General features: G+C 48.2%; 1 protein-coding gene across 6 annotated transcripts in view; it reads right to left on the bottom strand.

Annotated features, from left to right (window-relative positions):
* Positions 1-8,582, bottom strand: part of Rapgef1 (Rap guanine nucleotide exchange factor 1) — a 116,396-nt gene extending 107,814 nt beyond the window's left edge. For 4 of the 6 annotated variants that reach the window (XM_051185018.1, XM_051185020.1, XM_051185022.1 and 1 more), the window contains exon 1: positions 8,279-8,582. In XM_051185018.1, the coding sequence (XP_051040975.1) occupies positions 8,279-8,339 (61 nt within the window). In that variant the 5' untranslated portion in view covers positions 8,340-8,582. The remainder of the gene's footprint in view (positions 1-8,278) is intronic. The other 2 variants (XM_051185024.1, XM_051185029.1) reach the window with 2 other exon arrangements.
* Between the last annotated feature and the right edge of the window lie 4,801 nt (positions 8,583-13,383).

Genomic DNA, 13,383 nt, shown 5'->3' with positions numbered 1-13,383 from the left:
GTCCACCTTCGCCCATGTCACAAAGCTAAGAGATGGGTGTCCAGAACCAGTACGACCTGGGTAAGTAATGCGCATGCCTGTGGGCTTTTACCTTCGTCCCACTCTGTGTATGACTGACTATGCACATCTTAACTGCTCAGATCTCCAAGAACAGCCTGTAGCTTGAAGAGCTCTGTAGAACAGTACAGTACCTTTCCTCCACTGTGAAAATGAAATCACATGCTTTTGGCAGAGCCTGGTACCAGCACGTGGTAAGTGCCTAATGACTGTTAGCTGCCACTATTATTTTTACTTACTGAAAGAAGGGGCTGAGAGACACCAATTCCAAGATCCCCACACAATCACCCATCTATCTGTTCACAACCAGCCACTTGAAGGAGGACAGGCACATGGGACTATCCATAACAAGCATATAAATACCACCATTGTTTCTAACCAGGAGTCTTGCGTGTTTGCTCCAGGTCAGTGAAGTGGGCTTCAGCTGTCCTGCCTTCTCACTCCACACCCACCTCCCAGAACACCGCAGCATCACCCTCCTGCTCTGCTTCATTTTTAATTCCTATTACATTTATTTATGTTTTAGGGAGTGGTATCATGGCACACACAGGACAACTTATGGGAGCCAGGTCTCTCCTCCCATCATGTGAAACCAGGGATTGAACTCATGATGTCAGACTTGGAGACAAGGGTCTTTAGCTGCTGAGCCATTTTGCTGTGTACCTGAGAGCCACACCTGCCAGGCCACACCAACGGTGAACATTTATAAAAACTATAAAGTTGGGGCTGGAGGGATGGTCCAGAGGTTAAGAGTTCTCAGAACCCACATGGCAGCTTACAACCAGTTTCAGGAGATCTGACACCTTCTTTTAATCTCCATAGGCCATGCATGCATACTTAAGGTGCGCATACATGTGTTCAGGCACACACACACATACACATACATTTTTTAAAGAAATAAAGTAAGCTACTGAAACAGGCTCTTATCTTGTCTGGCAGGCCCCTTTCCATGCTTTCAAAGTAGGGTGGAGTTCTAACACAAAACTTGATTTGTAGTGAGATGACTGTGGTGCTGGCAAGCAAGGGAAGCAAAATGTCATTCAGCGCCTGGGCTAGCTACAGGGGCAGGAATGTGTTTAGTAGCATGAAGGACTCTGAATCATGTATCAGGCAAGAAGGAAAGAGGTAGAAAGAGGAATTGCCACCATAGACTCAGAATCTCTAGGCAACCCAGGTCAGTCTCCCACTGCATCTCAGCTCACACAAGGTAACTATAACAAAAAAGCAAAGATGGGGCAAAGCCCACCCTCTCTGGCCACTCAGAACAGCAAGTACCTCCAGGCACCGATGAGCCAGGAAATGCTCCTAAAGAATGTTCCGGGGCAACTGAAAAGCTTAACAAGCATCAAGCAGGACACCTACAAGGGGCTTGCTATGGGTACCAGCCTGTACGACCCTCACAGCTGTGTATATGCCAGCACAGTGACTACTCTTGAAGGGTGAGCACTACCCAAGAGTTCTTTGCTCCTGTGCAAAGCAAGCAGTGACTATAATGGGGGCTTGGAGTACATGCTGGCAAGTAGTGCTCTGTAGAGTTTCAAGTGGGGCTTTGCCTCACTCTGAGAATCTGCCTCTTGCAATGTGAGATGTGGGGCTTGAATCCAGGGTCTTCCCCCCCCCCCCCATTTCTGAGACAGGGTTTCTCTGTGTAACAGCTCTGACTGTCCTAGGAACTAGTTTTGTAGACCAGGCTGGCCTTGAACTCACAGAGATCTGCCTGCCTCTGCCTCCCAAGTGCTGGGATTAAAGGCATGCACCACCACTGCCCAGCTTTAGTTTTGTTTTTTAATTACCTATGTATATATGTTTTGCATATGTTCCTATATCTGTGCATCATGTGCATACTGTGCCCAAAGAGACCAGAAGGATTTCAGATCCTCTGGAACTGGAGTTCCAGATGTGAGCCATTATTGAGTGCAGGAAACTGAACCTGGGTCCTCTGAAAAAGCAACTAGAGCTCTTAATTTCTGAGCCTCCTCCTCTCCAGCCCAAGCCTAAAGGCCTACATATGCAAGTATATACTCTAGCACTGAGCTACACTCAGGCTTTTCTTCTCCTTTGTGTGTTCACAATGAAGTGTCACTATATTGACCAGACTAGTCTCCTAGGCTCACCAGACTTCTCCTCTTTAGCCTCCCAACAACCAGGGACACCTCATGTGGATACCACCACATGAGACTCAAGAATTTGTGGGGTGTTTTGTCTTTGTTTGTTTTTAAGGTTCTTTGAAACTGGGTGTTACTCTGCAGTCCAGGCTGGCTTAGAAACTCTCCATCCTCTTGCCTTACCTCCCCAACAGCTTGGGAATCTGGTTATAGTGTTATCATCAACTTTCAGGTGCAAAAACACTGACCGATGCACACAGTTAATTAACACAGAACCCCAGCCACTGGGTACCCCTCATCAGAGAAGAAGTCCTACCAACTCACCAAGAAACAACCTGGGTAGCAAGAAATTAAAAGCCAGGAGTTAGTCGGGGCTAGGGTGTGGCTCAGTGGTACAGCACTTGCCTAGCACGTGGAAGGCTCTGGTTTGATCCCCAGAAAGGATTAAAAACAATCAATGCCGTTCTGTGATGATATTGACTAAGTTTACATCTTCCGTTTTCTTTTTTATCTTTTGCTTTGACCAGCAGTGCTGGAGATGAACTGATGGCTTTGTGCATGCTAGGCAAGTACTTGTCCCACCTTGCCACACCCCAGCCAGTCACTCATTCTGTGAATAAGTATGGACTGGGTACCTACTATGTGCTAAGCTGGCTAGCAGCCAACCAAGGGCAGGCAGGCACACCTCTCCCAGGAGCTGAGGATCTATTTAAGTTTTATCTGTTTATTGTTAACTTGCACACAGGAAACTGGGCGCTGGATTCTGAATGAGTACCATCATTGCACTCAAGCATTTGCGTGATGCCTTTCTCCAGAATTTACTATCTTCTGAGGAACAGAAAGCATGAGGCACCACGAGTAGGTCAGCCTCGTGGAGGAAGCTGTGAGGCCATCCAGGAAGTGGGTTTTCAATTGTTGGTGGAGGGACCTCAGAGGAGCCTAGAGGGCACAGGTCAAGAGCGATTGAACTCAAAGCAGTTCCCCCACTATTTGTTATTTAATGTTTTGTTTTCCAGTGCTGGGATCAAACCCAAGGCTAGACAGACAGGCAGACACTGCCAATAAGTTACATCCCCAGCCACATACAGTTTGTTCTTTTAGGGACAAAGGGGACCTGCAGTCAGGGAAACATGAGTTCCAGAGTCCCAATCCTTCCAGGCCCTCATGGAGAAAGTAAGAGGCCAGAGAAGGAAAAGAATCACCTGAGGACACACAAAGTTTCAGATGATCTCAAGCAAACCAGCAACAAATGACAGGCCCAGCAGATGACAGGTCTCTTCTAATTCACAGGCTGTGGGCTGTGTTTATTTACTCATAACACAGCCTTTGGGGTGTGGTGGGTGACAGTCAGTGGAACACCTGTCCCAGCAGCAAGGCAGGGGGTGGAGGTCACGTGGGTGTGGCAGGCACTGTGGCCAGGCCTCTCCTCTTTCCACTGTGTCATCTTACTATGGCAACAAGCAACACACTGGCTGGACTGAGGTAAGACCCAGCCTGCACTAAAAGCAAGCTGCAATCTGGGCTAATTTGGGAAATGGTTTTTCTGCAAGCTCATACATGAGTCATCTTTCCAAGCCTACCGTCTCCTGGCTACAAGGAATCCCATTCAAACCACCCCTGCCAACAGCTGCACAGGAGATCAGGAAACATTAGGGTTTGCTGTGGCTGATTTTAAAACACGTTACCACTTATCTCCCTATAGTGCTATGAATGTTGTTAGTATTATAAAAATCATAAGCAGCCTCAAGGCCAAGTTGGGTCTATGTGAATTAACTTGGTGATTTGGGGCTTTTCTTCCCCCTAAGATCAGAAGAGAAATGTAGGAACATAAACTAAAATTGGGGCGGACACTGCTATGTCCCCCACAGCACCAGGATTCTACAGTGTAGAAGACAGACAGTATACAGACAGAAAGGGGGTCAGTTCCCCATTTCACTTCCCTAAGACTGTGATCTTGGGCAGTACCAAAATACCCCAGCCTCTGCTCCCCACAGGTGCATCATGGGGACAGTCTACCCTTGCCCACCAGCTGTGACAAAGCTGATGTGAAAGGGAGGTTTCCACACACAGTCTGATTTGCTATTACTCCTACCTACCCCCTTGGGAAGACCCTGTTCCAGATACCACCCCACATCACAGGGTGGCTGCCAACGAGCAGAAAGTGTTGAATTAGCAGGTCAATGAAAGAACATGGAGGGTCAACATTTGTGAAAACACTGTAACCACAAAGATTCCTCCTAACCTGGGGGAAAGGGAAGTACAAGCTGAGTGGTTAAGAGTGACTGGCATCCAGTGACTGACCATTGCAAGGCCCTCAGGCCACAGAAAGTACACAGGCCTGACTTTCAGTATCTGTTCTGAGAAGATACATAATGGCAAGTTCCAACATAAATCTCCTTCCCATTTGTACCTATAAACATTCGGAAAGCATAGCACCTGTACTTTGAGACCCATGTTTATTCTGTCAGTGGGTGTGTTGGGGGAGCTTGTGGCCATCCCACCAGTCCCAACAAACTTCACTGCAGACCCTGATGCCAGTACTGGCCAGACAGTTTAGTTAATGAAGTTTATAGGCAGACTATGGTCTAGCTGGTCACAGAGAAAAGAAAGGGATTAGAACACCACAGGACCCTTCCTATTCTGAGGGCCCAGGAACTAACTAGGTGGTCAGAAACTCTGAAGCAATGGAGCAAAGTGGGGCAGGCAGGACTAGGGCTGACTGAAGCCCAGGATTTCCCTATTCTTCTAGCACAGAGGCCTGGCAGGCCATTCCCCACCACTCAAACTTCACCAGCCAGTTGAAATCGGCAAGGTCCTTGAAGTCTCCATCCATTGTAGCAGGAGTTTACAGTCACCACTAACACTGAGTCCAATTCTGCAGATCCCCTGGATGACACACAGGACACAGGCCAGTGTCATGCTCATGGTGGATACCAATCTCCAGAGCCACACAAAGGACCTGGTAGAGCAGGTGCCCCATCCCTACTGAATGAAGGAATGGAGGAGCCAATCAACGAAGGAATGGGACAAGAGTCAAAGTCCAGATCACAGGCAAACACGTGAATCATCTCTGCCAGTCAGGAACAAAAATGTCAACAGTCCAAGTGGGCAAGGGGACTCAGTGATGTGGCAGGGGAAGGGGCAGGGACACCAAGGAGAGAGTGACCACCTAGCTCCCACATATGGGTGCAAATATGAGAAAGGTCTCAGAGTTACCAGACAGTCTCATTCTTTGGGAGAACCAGGAACCTGAAATTTTTGAGCAGTTTTCTGGTTTTTAAGCATTGATCAACAGCTCTTTTCCTTCCTTGGGGATACACATGGGTCAGTGGGCTAAAGCCAGCTCAATGCCGCCAGTCTGGCATTAAGCTCTAGAAATTTGAGGGTATCAACTCACTCATGTCTTTGCAGGAAGGGATGTGGGCAAGCAGAACCACCATACCTGCTTGCACAACTAGAACCATTAACATATGCCCCAAAGTGCCTCTGCCCCTCACCCCCAAACCCACTTGCAAACTCAAAGCAGGGGAACACATCTCCCAGTGATTTCCTAGAGCAGGACCTGCCCTTGGCATCTGATCACAGGAGGCAGCACCCCTTACCCAACCTTCCTCTTGACCCTCCTAGCTGACAGCCCAGCAAGATCCCCCTCAACTCAGACTGTCCTGATCCCCCCTCAGCACTTGGAGCAGAAGACTGCCTCCTCCCTATACCCCCATGAAATGGTGTGTCACCTGATGACTTGCCGCAGGCAGAGGCTGCTGGATGACTGAGTGACAGATCTAGAGGTAAATAAGTGAAAGCCTGCTAGCTGTAAACAGGGAGGGCAAATTGAGCAGAAAGACCAGGGTAGGGGTGTAAGATTTCTGCTCACTAAAAAAACCCCTAACCCCTTCCCCACCACACAACTCTGAGAAGCAATAACAGCAGTCCTGTTTTCAGAGAGATGAAACCACAAGCATATTTCAAAAACACTTCTGTTGCTTTGAAGCACAGAAAAACAGCAACAACTGTTACTGGAGACTGGACCTGGCGGAATAAAGGTCTCTCCTTCCAGTCACACCACCTTTCATATTTAACAACAGGTCAACTTAGCAAAGTCCACCAGAAACCAAACAGGAAATCTAGAGGAATGCACATCCAGTTCACCTAGGATGACCCACAGAAGCTCCAGAGGGTTAGCCATCACTCCAGGCACACATACCCCAATCTTCCTGTGCAGGTGTACATGGACCACAGCAAAAGAGCTTCACAAGAGGGTTCACTTCCAATCATTTCCTGTGATCCCCAGAATCCTCCTCTGAAGTGGGCACTGCCATAACCCCTAGCAGAAGGCAGTGCCCAGAGAAGGCCCCAGCATGACCTCTGCTGAAAGAGACTGGGGTGGAGAATCAGTGGAAGGCCATGTTAGCCTGAACTGTGAAAGGAGCCTATGAGATGACAGCTCATTTCATCCTCTGTTTACTCTTGCAGGTCTCCAATTTTTTCATAATAAACATACACTATTCTGATAAAGAAAAGTCAGTTAATGCTATTTAAAGTATATTTTAGATGTATTTATTTTACAGACATGAATGTTTTGTCTGCCTGTAGGCCTGTGCACTGCACATGTGCCTGGTGCCCATGGAGGTCAGACCCCTGAAACTTCAAAGGATGGTTATGAGCTGCAACATGGGTGCAGCAAACTGAACTTGGGTGCTCAAGAGCAACAAGTGCTCTTGACTGCTGAGCCATCTCTCCAGCCCGTTAATGCTATTTTAAAATAAATTACCCAAGTTTCCCAACAGTGCCATTCGGATGAGACACTATAAGGAGCTCCTAAGCAATGCTGCACAGATAAACCAGAGATATTTCCGGAGCAGCACGTATGCAGGAAAGCGACTCATAGTCACTAGAGAAAGCCCTAGGGCTAGAGGACAAGGAGAAACACCCCAGAAACACCACCTGAAAACAAACAGTCCAGTCATGAGGACAGTCCCATTTCTAGTCAAGGGGCAGGTGTCAACACCCAGCCTACTGGCCCTTTCTGGGTGGGCTACAAAAATTCAGCGTGCCTCTCTGAATCCTCAAAACAGAGACCACATTCTCAAAGGCAATCTTCAAGTTTTGTTTTGTTTTTAAATAAACAGCACAACCAAGGGAACAAACACTGAATGAAGACAAGCAGCAGAGGTTTAATAAAGAGTATCAAAACGTTCTTCTTATTCGTAAACCCAAGGCTGCAAAAGTTAGATTCATTGCTGGCTGATCCATTGCTAATATGCAACCCAGCCAACTATCCCCAAGTCCACCTGTGAAATGGCAACTTCCAAAAATCAGTGCTGCCTAACACCTTCAGCTTCTTACACGTACATCAGCCTTCTTCATGGAGTTTCCAGGCTAACTGGGTATCCCCACTGTGACAACCCCCAACAAGGGCCGTGGACCACTGCCTACCTCACCTAGCAGCCAAGAATCCGCCCTCCCCTATAAGGAGTCCCTGCTTGACGGCTAATTAAGCTCTGGGCCCCATGTGCACAACAGTAATTGACTCTTGGGAGTGTCTAACTCCCTTAAGAATATGCAAGCCGGGGAAATCAGGAGGCGACTCCCCAAGATTTCCAGGAACACACAAAGAGATGAGGTTTGCATCAAGATCGCACCCACCTTCTCCCGCAACCCTAGTAGCTCCCCACTGCTCTGCTTGTAGAGCAAGGCAAAACACCAGAGGACAATTTGGCTGCGCCCTGGAACATCACTCCAACACACCCCAGCCTGCTTTCCTTTGAAGCTATCGAAGTGGACACTTGTGGTTAAACTCGAGGCTCATTAGGAGTGACACATTTTATAACTGGGCTGCCGATCACCTCTGGAGCGTGCTTGCCCTTCTACATGTGATCGGGGCTGGGCCTCCTCTGGGTCCAGGGATCCAGCTATTGTGGGAGGTTCCAGAGAACAAGGCTATGGGGCCTTTCAGCTGCCCCCCTAGGATCCCACTAGCATCGCGGGCGCCGGGGACGCCGGACAGGCCCCGTTCAAAGATGGCTCTGGCGGCGTCACTGCCAGGCTGGGGCCCGGGCCAAGGGTCCAGCACACGAGGCCAGGAGGCGCGCCGCCCGCCCGCCCGTCTGCCTCACCTGCTTTCTCAATCTTGCCGGACATTTCCGGGCTGCGCCGGAGGCCGAGGCCGCTGCTCATCCGGCCCCGGTCGGGCCGCTCAGGGGCAACAGGCCGGCGCGCCCGCCGCTCTCCTGGGCCGCTGCTCGCCGCGCCTCACACTCGCGCCGGCATGGCGGGCTCCGCGCGGCCGCGGCCCGTGCGCTCGCCGACCGCGCTTCAGCCCGCACAGGGCCTGCCGCTCCGCCGCTCCACCTCCCGCGCAGCCGCTGCTCCGGGGCCGCGAGCCGCCGGCCGCAGCGCCGCGCCGCCGCCCGCCCGCCGGCCTGGGCCCCGCGGCCACGGCGCCACCTGCCGGAAGCCCGCCGCGCCGCCCGCGCCATAGCGCCCCCTGCTGACCCGGAGCCGAGCCTTCTAAGCCTGGCGAGAGACGCAGGGCCCCCTGCCGGCCTGGAGTCGGTCGTAGCCGCCGCTTCCTTCCCCCCCCCCCTCCCCGTGCTCCGTCCCTGTTCCCCCCCCCGCCCCCAACACCTCCCTGCCACAAACACAGACCCCCATCCCTCTTCTCACAGAGAGGGAACAGCCTATGATTGACACCCCCAACTCAGGATTCCCGCATGCGCCCTCTTCAAAGATGCAGATCCCTCTGTCAACCCAGACTTATCCATCTCAAGTCCCCAGGTCTATCACCCAAGTTTAGCATCCTCTGCAGATACCTGGGATTGACCTTAACCTAAACTCAACAGCTCCCTCATGAAGATGCAAGAAGCCTGCACATCAAGACCTGGGAGTGACCCCAAAGGCCCTCCCACCTGACCAGACTCCTCCAGGGAATGACATCTCCCTCTGCCACCCCTCTCCCCTTCAACCCATATCCTCGATCCAAGGCCTCCATTCATGAATAGTTCAATCCAAGGCTTGACACACACAAATACACACAAACACTGAGACTCAGAGATCACTGAAAGGCAGAACCTTTTGGCCAGGTGTGGGCCCTGATCCTCTAAGCCAAGGCTAGGCCCAAACTTGGAGGAACACAACAAGCCTGATTTGCTTTGCTCAAGCAACCCTCCCATGGGAATATATGAGAGAGCAGTCTTTTCTAGTATGCTAATGAGTTCATTTACAGTTCTTCTTTGGGGAGTCTAAGAACCTTCTAGAGCTACACACTGTCATATCCTACAAGACAAACACAATGGATTCTTCCCTCCAAATGAGCCCACAGCTGCGCTGGAGAGTCTAATCATATCATTAAGTATTAGTGACCAATACATATTAGCAACTCAAGAGTATATTCAGATTCAGGGAAACTTGCTGTGTTTTTAGCTAAGATGGGATTTACATCAGCATCTCAGAGAGACAGAGAGAGCTAGGGACCATCTGAGATAGCTTAGGTAAAAGCACCTGCTGCCAAGCCTAGCCACCTGAGTCCAGTCAGACCCACATGGTGGAAAGAGAATCAGTTTCTGCAGATTTTTCTCTGACTTTCACACACACAAACACACTAGTAATTTTGTTTTTTTTTTTTTGTTTTGTTTTGTTTTTGTTTTTGTTTTTGAGACAGGGTTCCTCTGTATTGTTTTGGAGCTTATCCTGGAACTCACTCTGTAGACCAGGCTAGCCTCGAACTCACAGACATCTGCCTGCCTCTGCCTCCTGAGTGCTGGGATTAAAGGCGTGTGCCACCAAAGCCCAGCTCACACTAGTAATTTTAAAGCATTAAAAGGTAACTAGACCATCTTTCCCTCTAGATATGCCAGCAAATGGTAGCGATAAAATTTGAGGGGTGTGAAGGGAGACAGAGAAGATAACTGATACCACCAAAGATTTCTATTTCCAACTCCCCATATTCTAATAGGTCACTAACTCTGTGGCTCAGAGTTCCCCCACAGTTGGCAAACAAATTTCCAGAGCTCTCTAGGGGTCAAAGGCAAAGCCAAAGATTGACAAATTCATTTTCCTTTTCAAGTTGACAAATGACTGCTTAGGGCCAGAATGTCTGTGCTCAGCTCGGGTGGAAGCTGCATCAGCAGGCAAAACTGGTACATAGTTCAGGGCCCATCTCCCCAGCCCTCCCTAAGTGCTTTGTCTTTTAGGCTTCTGAGCTCAGAAGGTCAATATTTCAAGGCCCAAATTCTGAAGCAAAGTAGAAAATCAAACTGAATGAATATAGGCACAGTCAAATTTAAGGTTCCCAAGAACAAACTCAAATCCATGTGATAAATTGCTGCTGATCAGATGGCAAGGAATTTGCAAAGAGTAACATATTGATGCCAGTCAGACTCACAGAACTTGCTTCCTAAGGGTCCAAGGTATTCATAGCCATAGTAGAACACACACGTTAAGACAAAATAATCGATTGCTGAAGCCTCGATCTTCCTTGCCTTAGCTTGTTCTCATGTGCTACTTGTACTGCCTAGAAGGTTCTTGCCCCTCATTTCCAGTGGCTGTCAATCATCTTTTGAGTCTCAGTTTCATTATTAGTTGTTCTCAGACTCCTCTCCTGAGGCCCCCCCAGCGCCAGCTCCCTTTTTGTTATTACCCAGAAGTTGGCTTTAGCTGTCAGAAATGCAAACAAGAGCTGGTGTGTTGGTGCACACCTTTAATCCCAGGACTCAGTGGACAGAGGAAGGTGGATCTCTATGAGTTGGGGGCTAGCTAGTATGGCTACATGGTGAGTTCCAGGTTAGCCAGGGCTACACAGCAAAAGCCTGTCTTAAAAAGGGGGGAAAAAGGAAGGAAAGAAGGAAGGAAGGAGGAAAGAAAAAGAGAAAGGAAGGAAAGAAGAAAGGAACTCAGGATCCAGTCAGAACAAAATGCAGATAGCCAATATATGAACAGCGGCTATGTGCTCTCGGCTTGGGCCACCACTCTACACACTGACAAAGGCAAAGTTGAACACTAACTGTCCCCAGACCTGTTATTTATCCTCTTGACAATCCCATAATTCCCAAATCAGGCCTACGGAGGTTCTTGCTATCAGTTCCCAGTACTTATGTCTGGGCTCACAACTGTCCATAACACCAGCTCCAGAGCATCCAGCCAGCACTCTCTAATGTGCACACAAATGTGTGCACTCAATAAATAAATGCTATTTTTTAAAGTCATTGTTGTAAATTAAAAAAAAAAATTTACATGTGAGGGGCAGGGGAAGATGGCTCAGTTGGTAAAGTGCTTGTCTTGCAAGCATGAGGACCCGAGCTCAGAACCCACACAAAAGATGAGCACAGTGGTGCAAGCCAGTAATCCTAGCTCTGGAGAGGTGGAGAAGAGGATCCTGGGGTTCATAGGCCAACCAGTCTAGGCAATCAGTGAGATCCAGTTTCAGTGAGAGACCCTGTATCAGAAGGAGGAAGATAGGGGAACACAACACATGGACCTCTTGCATCCACACATGCACAATGACATGTGCACCTGTACCCAAATGGGCAGACACATGCACACAATTCATAACATGCACTCACAGAGAGATGTGTTAGAGCATACTTGTAATTTAAGTATTAGTGGGGCTGACACAAGAGGATCACAAGTACAAGGCCAGCCTGGGTTATAGAGCAAGACTCCATTTCAAAACAACGTACAAATAAACAAATGAATAAGTAAATACTTAAGAATTAAGTTAACCAAAGAGACAAGAGACTCACCCACTAAAAACCATAAAAAGTTGAGCCAGATTGGTGGTCTCAGCACTTGGGAATAGGAAACAAGAGGTTCAGAAGTTTAAAACCAATCTCAACTACAAACTGAGTTCAAGGTCATCCTAGACTATGGGAGACTCAGGACCCTGATCAAAATGAAAAGCAAAAGAAGAAATCAAAGTATCACTACATAATGCTTCTGAAGGAAGAGTTAAATATAAAAATACAGGATTGGAGAGATGGTTCTGCCATTAAGGGCACTTGATGCTCTTCCAGAGGACCCAGGATCAATTCTCAGTAACCACATGATGGCTCACAACTGTCTGTAACTCCAGTTCCAGAGGACCTGACACCCCCACACAGGCATATGAGCAAGTATAGGAGCCTGTATCTGAATCTCTGGTAACTACATAAAATGCTGGGCATAGCAATGTGTGTCTGTAACTCCACACTGGGGAAACGGAGACAGGAGGATCCCTAGAGCTGGCTGCTGCCAGACTAGCTGAATCCATGAACTTCAGGTTCAGTTAGAGAGCCTGTCTCAAAAATGAAGGTGGCTGGCACTGGAGTGTTTAAGAGTACTTCCTTCTCTTGCTATAGTTTGGTCCCCAGCATCCACATCATGGCTCACAACTGTTTGTTACTCCTGTTCCAGGGAATCCAACACAGTCTTCTGACCTCCAAGGCTCCTGTGTGCACACAGTAAACATATGTATACTCTGGCACACAAATCCATGTAAAATAACACAAACATTTAAAATAGGTGGAAGCCAATTGAGGAAGATAGCTTTCAACAGCCTTTTGCCTCCTCAAATGTGCCCATATTACATGTACATGCACACACACATATCACATCACACACAGAGATCAGCAGAATAAACACTAAACAGAGTAGGAGAGAGATGTCAAATGTTTTATATGCCAAAGAATTTTCTTGAACACATAGTTCTGATACTCTACCACCACCACAACATCAGAAGAACAAATAATCCCCCCCAAAAAAACATGGACAAAGGGGCCTGGAGTGGTAAACTATACACTTAGGTAAAGATCTGTTCAACCCACCAAAAAGTAAATTAAATAAATTATATCAATAAGTGAATAGCTTTAATGGGAAAGGATTTAGATAAACATCTCCGAGAAAAGGTCTGCAAATGGCCAAAATGGTATACAGGAAGTTGGACAACATCATGAATCAAAAGGGGACAATGAATTAAGGCACAGGCAGATTCTACTTCATCTTCATTAGGATGTGGCTGTTAGCAAATTTCCCAGAAAATAACGAGTATTATCAAGAATGGGGTATAAACAGAAGCCTAGTACCCAGTTGCTATGGGCAACAGTAGGAAAAGTCCCCCAAAAACTTAAAAGTAGCCAGCTGTGATGTCGCATTCCTATAATCCCAACACTCAGGAATAGAGGAAGAGGAATTGCAGTAAGTTCAATATGAGCTCAGTCTACACAGTGAATTTCAGGCCGGGCAAGAC

The sequence above is a fragment of the Phodopus roborovskii genome, unplaced genomic scaffold, assembly GCF_943737965.1.
Source record: "Phodopus roborovskii unplaced genomic scaffold, PHOROB, whole genome shotgun sequence".
NCBI lineage: Eukaryota > Metazoa > Chordata > Mammalia > Rodentia > Cricetidae > Phodopus > Phodopus roborovskii.
Note: the sequence above shows the minus strand (reverse complement) of the source record. Positions and strands in the feature narration are given on the sequence as shown.